The sequence below is a fragment of the Gekko japonicus genome, unplaced genomic scaffold, assembly GCF_001447785.1.
Source record: "Gekko japonicus isolate JY-2015 unplaced genomic scaffold, Gekko_japonicus_V1.1 scaffold470, whole genome shotgun sequence".
In the NCBI taxonomy this organism is placed as follows: domain Eukaryota; kingdom Metazoa; phylum Chordata; class Lepidosauria; order Squamata; family Gekkonidae; genus Gekko; species Gekko japonicus.
This window is the reverse complement of record NW_015174856.1, coordinates 139,409-153,633: the sequence shown is the minus strand read 5'-3', so window position 1 is coordinate 153,633 and position 14,225 is coordinate 139,409. Positions and strand designations below refer to the sequence as shown.

Here is a 14,225-nt window from a genome sequence, read left to right as displayed (position 1 = left end):
GCAAAACCCCATGCCCATAACATCTTCCCAGTATCCCAAAACAACATGTTGGTCCAACTTCTGGTCTTCTTGTTCGTCTTGGTTTTCTTGTTCATCAGAGTTAGTCAGGTGTGTGTCAGTCTTCATGCTTGGTCAGCAATCAGCAGTACCTTCTGGTACTTTCCAGTGACAATTTTAGGGCAAAGATTCAAGGGAAAGTACCCTTAAGTAACATGATTATTCAGGTAAACAGTCAGGGAGGGAGGTGTCTATTCCCCCTTATGTGTAGAATGGAGTCCTATGTGACCTGGTTCTCATGGTATCTTAGTGGCTGCTTATCTTATCTTAGTTGGAAAAGTTAACATCCCAGTTGACACACCAGGTTTTGGGCTTCTCTTGCTGAATCCAAATATTTTCTCAAAGCCATTGAAATAATCCCACAAAATAAGATTTTAAAATCCAGCATTTCTTCACCCCATATCAGTTAGGGTCAAACAGCATTGGGGTTCTCTTGTAGGAAGGTTTTCTGTTGTAAAAATCCTTTTGGACAAGCTTTAGACAAATTTGGGCAAGTTGCCCCCTTATCAGAAGGTTTCTCTCAATAATAAGAGGTGCTTTTCTTGTGTTTACAGCTACGTGCGGTTAGATGTTCCTTATGGAATGCACAACAAATCACTTGGTGCTATATAATTGCAGTCACAACAAAACTTACAATTTCTGATGGCAAATTACACTGAGCCAGAGTATGAAATCCATTTTGTTCTAAGATGGAGGCTGTAACTAGGCCAGCTCAGGGCCAAAAAAGATACCAGATTAACAACCAGTTCTGTTGCCCCAGTTTGAAGGAGGAGATGATGCTTGGCCAAACAGCAATACCTGGGGACTTGCACGAAATTTGTTTGGAGGCAAGTACTTGAGCTCCAGCAAATAACCCTTGGAGATGGTATCTAAATCTCTCTGGTTGTGAATTGATTGTTGCCAGATTTGCAGAGCTTAACAGGCAACCTCTAGTGTCCTGAGAAGCCACGAGGGGTTTGGTTTCAGGCTGAGTTTTCTTTCCTCCTTGCCTGAGCTGAGAGGACTTGCTACAGCTCGTAGAGCGCTTAGATTGGTGCTATTTTCCCTTACCTCTGAAGGACCTCAAATTAGCCTTGGGTCTCTAGTCCAAAAAGAAACCTCTTTTTTGTCTCATCCTCCCTCCTGTGGCTCAGCAATGCCTTCTTTTTATCCTTGTCCTCCACCAGGTATTGTCTATGGCATCTCCAAAAAGGTTGACCCTGTGAATGGGACACTTGCTACCTATGGCTGGGATGTGGGTCCACTTCCCAGCTACAAAGCCAGGTATTATGGCACTCCATGATGTTAGAGGCCATTGCCCTCGCTAACAGTTGGATGGCACTGAGAAAGGCATGATGGACAGCACTTTAAAAGCAGGTTTCATAGTGCAGCTAAATCAGAGACCCAGGAGATAAAGAGTTAACTTTTCCCTGGAAGGGAGAGCTTGAGTGACAGGCTGCTCCTCTTCTCTGATTGGCCAGCACCAGTGGATGAAAATATATGATCATCTGAGTACTGAGGGGAGTTGTCTGTCTGGAGATTACAGTTTAAACTTGGAACCATTCTGAAGGCAGTCCATTGGTTTCTGACAGTTTTGGAGTCAGTGTATCTGACAAGATAAGTCTGACAGGTTCATCTGTATAGTGAAACTAAAAGCTCCTTGCCTTAACTGTAGTATTCCTAACCTGAGGAAGAATTCACTATAAACATAAGCTGAAGTCTGCTTTATACTGGGAGCAGAACTGGGAGAGAGATTTGGCAAGAGTGACTGGGGTAGTGTGTGAGAACTCCCTTTCAAGCCAAAAAGGAACAAGGTTAATTGATCTGATCAGAAGATTAATACCTGCCCAGGGTTCAGCTCTATTGTAAGGGAAAACGGTTTGAAACAACTCAGGAAATAGGAATAAACTGTAATTTAACCAAAGAGTGAATTAGGTCGCAAAGTCAGTGACCAACTCCAGAAAACCTGAACTGCCATAGGAAACTCTCTGATGAAACATTGTTGATATCATTAAAATACAAAGTAAAACACCTCATACAACTAAGAATACCTGAAAATAAGCTTTAATAACATCATTTTGCCTGCTCAAAAAAAGTGAGTTCTGTATTATCAACAACTTTTACCTCAGCAGTCCCAATCCTTGACTCGCCTATTCAGTTCCTGCCTGGTGAATAATCCTTGACTCGCCTATTCAGTTCCTGCCTAGTGCACCCACCTTGATTGTTCTTTTGTTTTACTGTTAAACCATCTCCAGTGCCATTTCAAAAGAGGGCTCCTGCTTTTCCACAACAAGTTTCTTGGGCTGGGCTAAAAGCTGAATTATATTCTGTGGGACAGGGTGGGACAGAAATTCTCTCAAAAACCTCTATTATTCACATGCTACCAAGGGCTGTTTAGTCACAGCAGGGAACCCAAGAATTTTGGCGGGAAAGTTCATGCAAGTGTTGGGAGACTGAAAGGGGGCCATCATAGCTGCTGTCAGGGCAATTTTCCTTAAGTCATCTCTCAGCCCTTTGGGAATGTACTTGCTGGTGACAAAGATCTGAGGCACAGAGATAGATTGCTGTGGTAAACAGGGAGCCCAGTGTGGAAGCTAGGGTTGCCAAATGGGCCCGGGGGGTGGGGAATCCCCCACTTCGGAGCCCCAATTTCCACCCCGGCGGAATCGGGGCCTGGGGGGAACCCCGCCCCCGAAGCTGCGTCACCGCCAAATTGCTGACGTTGGGGGGAAAACCATATGGTTTTCCCCCCGACGAGCTTGGCCACGCCCCCAACTTCAGCAACGTCGCACGTCACTTCCGGTGACGTCCTACCGGCGCACGCACGCGCGCCCTAAACGAACTCCCGGACACCGCCAAGGCTCCCCCGCTCCGAGGGGTAAGTGAATTTGGCAACCCTAGTGGAAGCCCAAAGAGCTGCAGAGAAAGCCTCAAACTTCTTGTGCATTGCTAGGTCTATCCTTTTGATGCATGGATCCCTGGGAAAACCATTTGACTCAGCAGAAATGACAGTGTTGGAAGTCAGCTCTGCCACTGGAACATGAACTACTAGGGAACTGAAAAGGTTGGCCTCTTCCATAATCAGAGCATAGAGATTAGAAATAATCTGGTGACTGACTAGTTTTAGGTTTAGTGGGAGATTCCCATTCTGTCTTGATGAATTTCTTGTTCAAGAAGTTCTGCTGTGAGGGAAGGCTCTAGCCTACCCAGTGGGTCTAGCCAGGTCTAATTCCTCTGGCTCCTTCTTGCTGCATGGGATCTCCTTGGGAAACAATTTTGGGAAAACCTCCTATGCAAAAAGGTGAGACAGCAAGGTTTTCACAAGAGGCTCCTCTTCCTTGGACAGCTGTCCCTCCTTGTTAGATGAGAAAGGGTTGGACTGTTCCAAGACATCGGAATCTGGATCAGTGAGAGGCTATACTTTCTACCCATACCTACAGGAGTTGTAACTCTTACTTTGGGATTCCACTATATTGATAGACCTGGTCTCCAGAGAATAGGTCTACCCGCCACAGTCCACTATATTGGTGGATCTGGCCTCAGACCGTCACCCTGTGCTGAGCCTGAGAAAACATACCAGCTCTTGGGGGGGAGGGGATTACTCTTGCAGTCTACTTTGGGTTTGTTTAGTGAAATATGACAACCAGCATTACAGGTCAAGTATAACAGAGGAGGAACAATCACTGTCAGAACCCTGCCTAACCTAACAGGAAGTTGCTTAAATGTTATCAACCTGTCCAAACTACTTATTTATTCAAATATTTACATCCCACTTTTCCCTGTGACTCAAGGCAGCTTAGAAATCATACTGAAAAACATAATAGGGGTGTGCAAATTTTTTTTTCTCTGCTCCATTGTAGCCTATGGGGACCATTATAGTCAATGGGCCCCATAGGTTATATTGAAGAACCATTCTGGGGGTATCTGGGGCTCTGGGGGGGGTTGGTTTTTGAGGTAGAGGCACTAAATTTGCAGCATAGCTGCTGGTGCATCTCCTTAAAAAAAAAAGCTAATTTCAAAAAGATTGGACCAGGGGGTCCAATTCTGTGGGCTCCAGAAGGAGGTGCCCCCATCCTCCATTGTTTCCAATGAAGGAAAAAATGCCTTGTGGGCTGAAAGCAGTAATCCCTATGCTGTCTATTACCATTTTGTGCGCCAGCACCCCCTAGTGCAGCTTAAAAGGAACTATGCTGGCAAAGTCCCCTAGATTTTCCTGGCTAGTGAACTGGCAGTCTTGTACCATGGGAGGAGAGGGGAAGGGGCTAAACTGGAAGGGAAAAGGCCCTCCCCCCAAAAAACACATACTATGCTGCACATCAAGACAGACCAGCACTCGATGCTATCTTTCCACTTTCTTCTTGACTTGTCTCAAAGGAGAGGAACATTTAGGTAATCTCTTGCAAACCCACCAAGCCACAGTCCCTGGTTACACAATCTGGACAGCTCTGCTGCAGGCTTCCAGGAACACAAGGTGATGCAGTTGGGAATATTGAGGCCCCAAACCCTGTCCACCTGACCCAAGTCTAAGTGGAACAAGTGTATTTGTGCCTGGTCTGGATGAATGGGTGCCTCTGCTGCAACCACCTCATACTCCTTTGCTGCCTTGGAGAGAGTAAAAGGGGAAGCTACTGGCCGAAGTATGGAGTCCCCATGGCGTTCCTCCCCTCCCAGGGAGAGAACGTTGGTGTGGGGGAGTAGGATCACCCAAGAGCCCCAGCTCCTGTGGCAGCAGGTAGGGGAGTGTGATTAGGTAGGGGTGTGTGATTAGAAACAAAAAAAGGGTGTGGAGAAAGGAGTCACTGTGCTCTTTAATGAGCACAGTCAGTGACCAACCTGTCTATACTCCAGACAGGGCTGAAACTGGAAGACTGAGAGAGAAGCCCCTCTAGGGCATTCTAGGAGTTGTCAAAAGATTAATGACCCTGACTGCCTCCAAGTAGGCGCTTCTTCCCATTGGTTATGACTATCCCACCCAGGACCATCAGAGAATTTCAAATGTCTTCTTGGCCTTTACCCTTTCAAAAAAAAATCTTTTTTAAAAATCAGATATATCCAGCTATTGCAATTACTTACATACAAATCCAGCTAACATTTATATTATAGTCACATAAAACAGCTTAGGCCCTCTGTACGATACTAGCGATTAATCTTGACTAACGACAAAAGTATTTACGGGAAAGTTAGACAAATAGACAAGGAAAGAGAGAGAGAAGGGGAATGATTTAATGAAACCGTATAAGAAGAGTTCTGGATTTTTAAATTAAATTAACTTTGCTGTACTTAACAAATCCTGCTTTTCTGAGGGTGCGTTCAGATGGCGCTTTAGTTCTGCACGAGGCATGAGTGCCTCATGGATTTAAATATAATGTCCAGACATCAGCATCTGGGAAACGTCCGTCTTCCATAAGTATCCCATTTTGCTGCGTTTCCGAGCCATACTAAAAAGGTACTAGTTAAAATCTGGAGTTTTCGGTTCCGATGGGCCAATCGTGGACTTGCCCCCATCTGATCATTCCAGCGTGCAATTAAAAAATGGTTCTTATTTGGGATGGTCTGACGTCAGACCATCCTGAACAGGCGCCATTTTTAAAAAATCTTGATTCTGTGCATGCATGGATATCACACCTATGCGCATGCGCAAAAAGTTTTTTTAATTAAAACCCCCCACCGTGCGTGCCTCCTTCAGTGGACGTGGTCTAGACAATCCACAGCAGAAGCAGCGCGTGGTAAGGCGATTCCCCCAGGGGATTCTGGTCGTATGAGGACAGATTTAAAAATAATGGCGAGATTAGCTGCCCATCTGAACGCACCCTGAGGCTGCTAATGAGAAATTGGGAAAGAAATATTAGATTCCCAGTATTTCAGAATTTTTTAGACGTGATTTCACCATAAAAAGGTAAAGGTAAAGGTTCCCTTGCTCGAAAGCCAGTCGAGTCCGACTCTAGGGTTGCGGTGCTCATCTCCGTTTCAAAGCCGAAGAGCCAGTGCTGTCCGAAGACATTTCCATGGTCATATGGCCGGCATGACTAAACACCAAGGCGCACGGAACGCTGTTATCTTCCCACCGAAGTGGTACCTGTTTATCTACTTGCAATTTCTTGCTTTCGAACTGCTAGGTTGGCAGGAGCTGGAACTAGAGACGGGAGCTCACTCCGTCATGCGGCAACCCAGGTCTCGAACTGCTGAACTACTGACCTTCCACAGCCTGCAGTTCAGCGTCTTAACCACTTGAGCCACCGCAGCTCCTGATTTCACCATAAAATGTGTCATTTTCTTAAAACAAAACGATGAGATAGGCCATAAAGCCTTTTTGTACAAAAAAGGTCATATTCCAATGTGAAAAACAGCTTTGTTTCCAGAGTGGTGCTATTGACAACTGCCTATGAGTTAGTGAAACATTGGATATTCATTGAATATGAACATTTACTATCCTTTGTCAAAATCTGACTTTTTACCTTTTTCGAGAGTGGTTGTATTTTACAAAATAGCTGTTGGTGTGCATTTGCTGGTAGAATCATTTGAAAATCAGCAAGAAACAGCATGCCTTGTGCATGTCGCTCATTAATTATAATTTATATCTGTAATTCTAAGGTCACTGCCTTCAGTAGGGTGCCCTCATCTTAAAGGGCATTCAGCATATAGTTAAAGCTCTGGGGAGAGCATCTGCTGAGTTCCTGCATCTATGATTTGTGCAGATATGAATTCAACGGAAATGCTCTGAGACTTTAGTAGCATTAAAGTCAGCTCCTCTACTATTATTTTACATAAATAACTCGATATTTACAAATTAGATAACAACCCATCTTTTTGATTGACTTAACGACTAACAAAGAGCAGTGATAAGATGGAAAAACAAACCATTCCAGGCATGTCCAAACACAATATTTTGATTACATCCTTCTTCTCAATACAGGGGGCAGATCCTTAATGTGATGGATGTAGACTTCTGTCCTATGCATTCTTACTTGGAAGTAAGTTCCATCTGAGTTCAGTGAGACTTTACTCTAGTGTGAATATAGGATGGCACGTCCTAATGGTTAAATGACATGGGCCAACATTTTTTTTAATATTAAAAAGCATGTTTATGAGATCTGGATTAGTGCAGCAGGGCTGGATTTGAAGGATATTTAATTCTTCCTTCTGTATACTGTTTTCTCAATAGAAATTGTGCTTCCCTCGACTACCTCCCCGCTCAAATTGTTCTTAGTCATGGTAGCTGAAAACAACCCCACTATCATTCTGCAGTCTCCTTGCATTTAGAAAAAAATTAATGCAGGTAACAGTAGATCAAGGAGATTTCTGTTGGAGAAATGTTGTGCAGTACATACACCCTACTCAGCAGTGTAGCATCTGTTCAAATTCCTCTCCTCCATCCGCAACCCAGCCCAGCTGCCTTTTGTTGTTAACCTCTAGAGATAACATGTGGTTTAGTCTTTCGAGAAGCATCTCCTGTAATGGTGTGGCTTTGAAACGCATGTCCGGCAACAGTCTGACGTAGTGCCTATAGCAGGACTACAAATGCAGTTAACTCACACTGCCAAAATGCCATATCTACTGACATGTTCTTGCGGCACCTTGCAGCTGACCCTAACTCTATCTTCTGAACCCTAGAAGGTCTTACCCAGTCACCCATGACATCTTTGAGGATGTGTTCTCTCTCTCTCCTTCCACGTTTTTCTTCCTTCTTAGCTCCCCCAACCTCCTGACTTTAGTAGCTGTATCTCTTCAGATAGTCTCACAACAGCTCCTCTGCTCCAGCAGTTTGGAAAGCATAGATCCTTTTCTTCTGAAGTTCAAACCCTGTGCCGCTAATTTCAAGGCTTCCACTAGGCTTCCACTAGGCTACCATGCAAAGTTCTCAAAGCTTTCTCGATGCGTAGAAGAGAATAAGATGGTACAGTATTGCCCCCTCCAATTAGCTTTTTTATTGGCACGTTTTTATCCTGCCCTTCCTGCCACCTTTTGCACTTTCAGAAGACCACTTACTTTAACACAGTTTGCTCCAAGATTTCCAAAAGCAAGAACTAAAATCAAAGTTTTTTTCTGTCTGTAAATTAGCATGTCAACTGGATTTTAACGCATTAGTAAGCACTTCCAATTTGATTTTAAACTAGGGTGGGTTTTTCATGTTTTAATATATTTTATCCCCTTCTGACTTGACATAGGATACCTTACATTTTGAGTCTTTTCAATAGGGTAGGAAAATATCAATATATATTGTGTTACAAAGGACCGCTAATGCAAAATCTCTTCTCGTTTTATTTAACGTTAGGCCTAGTAGGAAGAGTGTTTTATCATGACACTAATGAATACCAGTCTGATTTTAGACAGGAAAAAAGCTAATCTCACAAATGGGAATATGCATTGAGCAACTGTTAGGTTTCCTAATTAGCCTTTATAGGATTTCATTAATCTCTTCAGAAGACTAAAAGAGTTATGGTCTCTGAAGCACATTTGTCTTGAATTGGAAAAGAAGCTTAGCAGCAGGCAAGAGATAAGAGGCACCTACTAGGAGCCCTTTCCTTATATGTTAGCATATTTTATTTGAGGAGCTCTTTAGCATGTATGGGCTGAGAAGATCAAACACCATCAAAGTAGATGGAATATTCAAATAATGACTGCTTATTGGAATTTAGTTCTCTTTCTGGTTGAATATTCATTTTTTCCACAATAGAGTGCTCCTGATGTTTGCAAACTATATAAAGTAGCTGTGTGGAGAATACCAAAACAGTTGAATCACAGCACCTCAAATTATCTTAATCAGTGGTTTCTCAATAGAAGAAAATTTTTTACAAAATTTATATGACAGCACATTCTGTTTTGCTTGAGGTATGCTTTTTGTAAATCAAAACCCATCCTTTTTCAGTTGGTTTTATAAGTTTGAATCATGAAACATATTGCCAGGTTGAGTCTGATTATTATGTAGCGGTTCACTGTACTGAGGGAGAACTCTCTTCCCTCAATCCCTTACTCTTTCAAATGAAGAGCTTACCAGCACCCAGTAATGAAGCTTACGCAATGCTGTATCCCTGAGTTTGCTGGCAGCTTGATAAAGGTGGGTATGGAGATGGACTCATCCCATTGTGAGGTTAAGTGGCTTTATGCCTCAGCATTAACACTTTCACTGCTGGACGCCTTAACCAGATGGGATGGGGAACTTGAAGGGAATGAAACTGCCATATCGTGTTTTTATTTGTGATGTAGCAGAAGAGAGAACTGAAGAAGAAACAGACCGAGATGGGGATAGGGAAGAACAGAGAGAGCTGAACTTAGAAAGAGGAGATGCAGTTATGAAATGCATGTGGGGTAAAGAAGGTGTGCCTATCCAAAAGATGGTTTGACTTCATTCTTTAATTAGCTAGACCTTGTAGCTCTATCCTTGATCTTTGTTCATCCCTTTTGTTGACATACTGTAAATTTTGGAAACTGACCTGGACAGCCCAGGATAGCCTGATCTCATCAGATCTCATCAGGGTTAGCCCTTTATAGTATTTGGATGGGAGACCTCCGAGGAATATCAGGGTTGCTACACAGAGGCAGGCAATGGCAAACCACCTCTGAAGGTCTCTTGCGTTGAAAAACCTATTGGGTCAACGTAAGTCAGTTGTGACTTGACTATATATATATATATATATATAAGGACAGGATAAAATGTACCCAGATAAATAAATGTAGATGTTCTGAGATATTTCAACCACTGTGAAGACAAACATGACTAAAGTAGCCCTAATCAACTCATAAAAGGTCAAACGCTAGCCTATCCATATCTACTTTGTTTGTTCTGTGTTCATGAATTTCTTTCTTCTGAGCTTCTATAAAATTATATCAATAAAATAAGATTATATGTTCAGTCAGATCAATAAAATAAGAATGTGGCAAAACCAGATGTAATAGCTCACATCTGTTTAGTATTCATTTTACTATGTGTGAAGCGAATGGACATAATCTGGGACCAGATTCAGTTGAGAAGATGCACTACACCACATTCATATTCTGACAGTTAGCTAACTAGTAGTAGGTGGAGATATTGCAACTCTTATAGGAACATACCAGTCCTTATTAACAGAAAATGTTAGTTATAGATCAAAATGTATTTTGTTTTACAGATGACATGGAAGCCATTCCTGTCAAACAGTTTGTTAAGCATATCAGTGAGCTATATGCCAACAACCAGCATGGATTCTCAGAAGACTTCGAGGTATGTGTTTAGAAGCCTCATTCATAAAAGTTTCTACTGCAGTCAAATGTTTCCTTGTTCTAAGCTGCCTTGGATAAGCAAAGGGTGAGTTGCATGAGAATGAACCTGTGATTTGAAGACTCTAGCACAAGAGATTGGATGATTTCTAGTCTAACAACACAGGGTGCTTGAGTCCTTATGCCTCTGCAGCTCTTGAGTGAGGAAAAGAGAAGGCTGTCCCAGGCCTACCATGTGGATTAGATGTGGATTGGGGAGACACAGGTTACACAGGCAGAGGTGCTACGCTGGATGAGTTGTGTTCTATTAGTTGCATGGTGGGCACTCAAAGAGGACAGAGATTGTGATTGCAGAAGGATTTATCATGAGTGGGTTACCCACTTTTTAAGGGTTTCTCAAGATATGGGGGGGATTATGACCTAGAAACCAGTGAGCATGTTCTATCATGGCAGAGGCACTGAAAAGGTTTATGCTGTGCACACACACACACACACACACACGAAGGTTATGAGCCATGATCACACCTGCTAAATCTTACTAAGTAATGTGTTTGGAAGTTCAGAAGACTGCAAAATGTAGATCTCTTTGCAGACATGTTAAAGGATTTCTTACTTGGACACTGCACATAAAATATATATTTTAAAGAACTGTCTCAATATTAGCCTAACCAATCGATAACAGTTATCTTCAGGGGACTTGCGAAACCTTCAGGTGTGAGCTCAGTGGCCACTAGAGACAGAACTGTCTTCTTTGTGGGGCCTTGTCCTTGGAATTGCTTCCTTGCATTTTAAGAGTGCCTGCTTTTATGAGTTTTAAGCGCCTGGTGAAGACATTTTTATTTTTCCAGGCTTTTAATGATGTATAATTACTGTCAATCTTACCGCTGCTATGTATTGTTGTTTAATCTGTTTTGTTGTTCTTTTGACGTTCTGTTATTATCTAATGTGTATTTAGAATGGATATTATGCTGTTGTTTTACTGAATGCTTATGGTGTTTGATTGATTGATTGATTGACTGACTGAGAGTGTTTCTATGCTGCCTCTTCAGAGTTCTGCTTGAGGCAACTTTCAGTTAAAAAACACTGTACATATTTTTTAAAGCTATTAGCAAGCCGTTTTTTGTTTTTGTTTTTTAAACTGTCTCATGAACCATTTAGTTGTGAGTATGGGGCAAAAATGTTTGAAATAAATTAAATAAACAAATAGGGGGAAAATATTTAATTGAATAAGTAGGATGCCTATAATGTGATAAAAAAACTGGGAGGGGGGGGACCAAGAGAGGAACCAGAAAGACATTTACAGCCGAACCACAAGATTCAGGCTGTACAGCTGTGCTCACAACTGATTTGCATGTATTCGGTGGGTTTACAGACTCATGTGGGTTATATAAATACTGTGTCATGCTTAATGATGGTGGCAAGACTCAGGCACTAATTAACAAAAACAGTTATTCCAAAGGCCAGTATTAACAGCTCTGTTTCTCAAGTTCCTTTCAGCCTGCTCACAATCGGGCTTTGAAAATAATGTCAGGAAGGAGGGCTCTTCCAACCCTCTATGCCAAAAATAGTATGCAGCTGTTAGGCCACCTCCACCATTGCTGGGAGAAGAGAAATACGGTTTGGGGGCTTGACACACTTTAGTGCCCAAGTATTAAAAGTGCCATGACTGAGTCATAAAAGGCAGCTGTATTTACAAATTTATTGGCACAAAATTACGAGTTTATTTTCCAAACACCCGGTTTCTCAATGTAATAAAGATGAGGCTGCAACTGTCATCTTCAGTACAGCCCTTTCAGGCTTCTTCTTGCTGCCTTTTCGTCACAGCCTTTGCACTGTCTGATAATTCAGAAACAATACAACAGAACACCCCATTCTGGCAGACGTAAACATTTTGTATTCATGAGGACAGCGGCTGTGCAAGGTGTTAAAAGTGATTTAGTTAAATCGACTGTTGGCTGGATGACTGAACAGGGATATTGAGGCATTTAACAATGTTGATGGTATTCAGGACAAACATTTATCCTCCAGAGAGTAGAAGTTGATGGGAATGATCAAATGCAGTGCCGTCTCCTCAATTATTTATGAATTGAGACCCTGGCGCTATTCATCACAGCTGGTTTTGACACCATTTAATTATTCAAAACAATCAGCTACACATCTGTAAACTTGCACTGACTCAAAGTGGGCTTCGCTTCATCGGTGTTTAAAAAAAATCACAGCCATTAATGGGCAGCTTCTGTTTGCATTGTATAATGGAGGGGATGTATTACTGAAATAGCCATTCAAAATGCCAGTTCTCCCTCAGTGACTCCATGTTAGCTATGAATTATTGTTTTGCCTATTAGTTTTGATTTCTGGAGTTGGCTATCTCCACTAAACAGAAATATGGTAATTTTACATAACTATATAATACTGAAGTAATAGTCTATTTCTGCAGTGATCAGTTGGAGTGAGCCAATAGAGTACTTGCATAGGCCATGATCATTATCAATCCACTGTGAAAGACAGACAAAGGGGCACTTCGGGTTTCTGTATATTTGTTACATCCCTAGTTGCCTCTCAACGAAGTTGCCACACTTTGAACAACAATTTTTTGAAAAATCTGCAATGAATTTGTCCTTTGTTGTTGTTTTTTAAGTACCCGAGGGTACACTTTTATTATTATTTTTCATTATACGCTACAAACATACGTACAAACAACACATAACTACCTCCAACAACACATAACATATAGCAAGAGACATTTCTCACTCCTTCTGCTTATTAAATTTCTAAATTCATTATCTATTTTACTAAGCTTATCTTTTCTGTATTCTTAAATTACTACATTTATCCATCAATTATGTTTACATTATACCAATCATAGAATCTCTTCCAAGTTTTTTTAAAAGTCCGTTCTGTGCTGGCTCTCATCTCAAGTGTCAGTTTGTCATTTTCCGCTGTTTCAAATAGCTTGTTCACATACTCTTGTTTCGTTGGTATTTCCATTATTTTCCAATATTTGGAATATACTATCCTTGCAGCTGTCAACATATGAACTATCAAATACCTATCTGTTTTATCAAAGTCTTTCGGAAATATATTCAATAACAGTATCTCTGGAGTAAACGGGATATTAGTTCTTATTATTTTTTCCATTATCTCATGATCTCCAGTACCTCTTTGTAACATCACATAACCACCACACGTGATAAAAAGAACCAATCTTATTTTTACATTTCCAACATTTATCAGAGCAATTAACATTTTGTTTAGCTAATCTATCTGGTGTAATATACCATCTATAAAACATCTTATACCTGTTCTCTTTATATGACACAGCATTTGTTAGTTTTATATTTTTCCGCCAAATCTGCTCCCAGTCTTCAAAATTAATATTATGGCCTATATTCTGGGCCCATACAATCATTAATCATATTTTTTTCACCATTTCATCAACCATCACATCGTCCAATAAAATCTTATATATTTATCACTTTGTTTTCTGCTGTTAAAACAGTTTCCTCCAGTTCAGTTATTTTATTATTAAAACCTAGTTTCTTATCCTTCAAATATATCGATTCCAGTTGCGCTTTCTTCCACCAGGATAATTGTTCTGGTAATTTCAGATTTTCTTTTTTATCCAAAATATCCTGGTATCTTAACGATTCTTCTCCCCCATATACATTAGGTAAGGTAAATGCCTCTAAAGATATAATCAGTCTTGATCTTTTAGTATAAAAGTGTTTATGTATAGGGTCCCAAACCTTTAATAATGCTGCTCTCAACCAATGCTGCTTAAAATATTTTTGAGGGCCTGCTTTTTGATACTACAAAAAAGCATTCCATCCTAGCAGTAAATCATGGCCCTCAATTTTTAAAAGTCTCTTCTTAAAGTAATCCATTCTTTAATCCATACTAATGCTGCAGCTCTATAATACAATAACCAATTTGGTACTCCAAACCCTCCTCTTTCTTTTACATCATGTAGCATTTTCAATCTTATTCGTGCCCTT

The 14,225-nt window shown here is 41.2% G+C and overlaps 1 protein-coding gene across 1 annotated transcript in view; it reads left to right on the top strand.

Moving 5' to 3' along the window:
* The window catches only part of PTPRG (protein tyrosine phosphatase, receptor type G), a 355,564-nt gene that overhangs the window by 299,985 nt on the left and 41,354 nt on the right, over positions 1-14,225 (top strand). Inside the window, exon 13 of the mRNA XM_015424628.1 lies at positions 10,143-10,234. Coding sequence (XP_015280114.1) covers positions 10,143-10,234 — 92 coding nt within the window. The remainder of the gene's footprint in view (positions 1-10,142; positions 10,235-14,225) is intronic.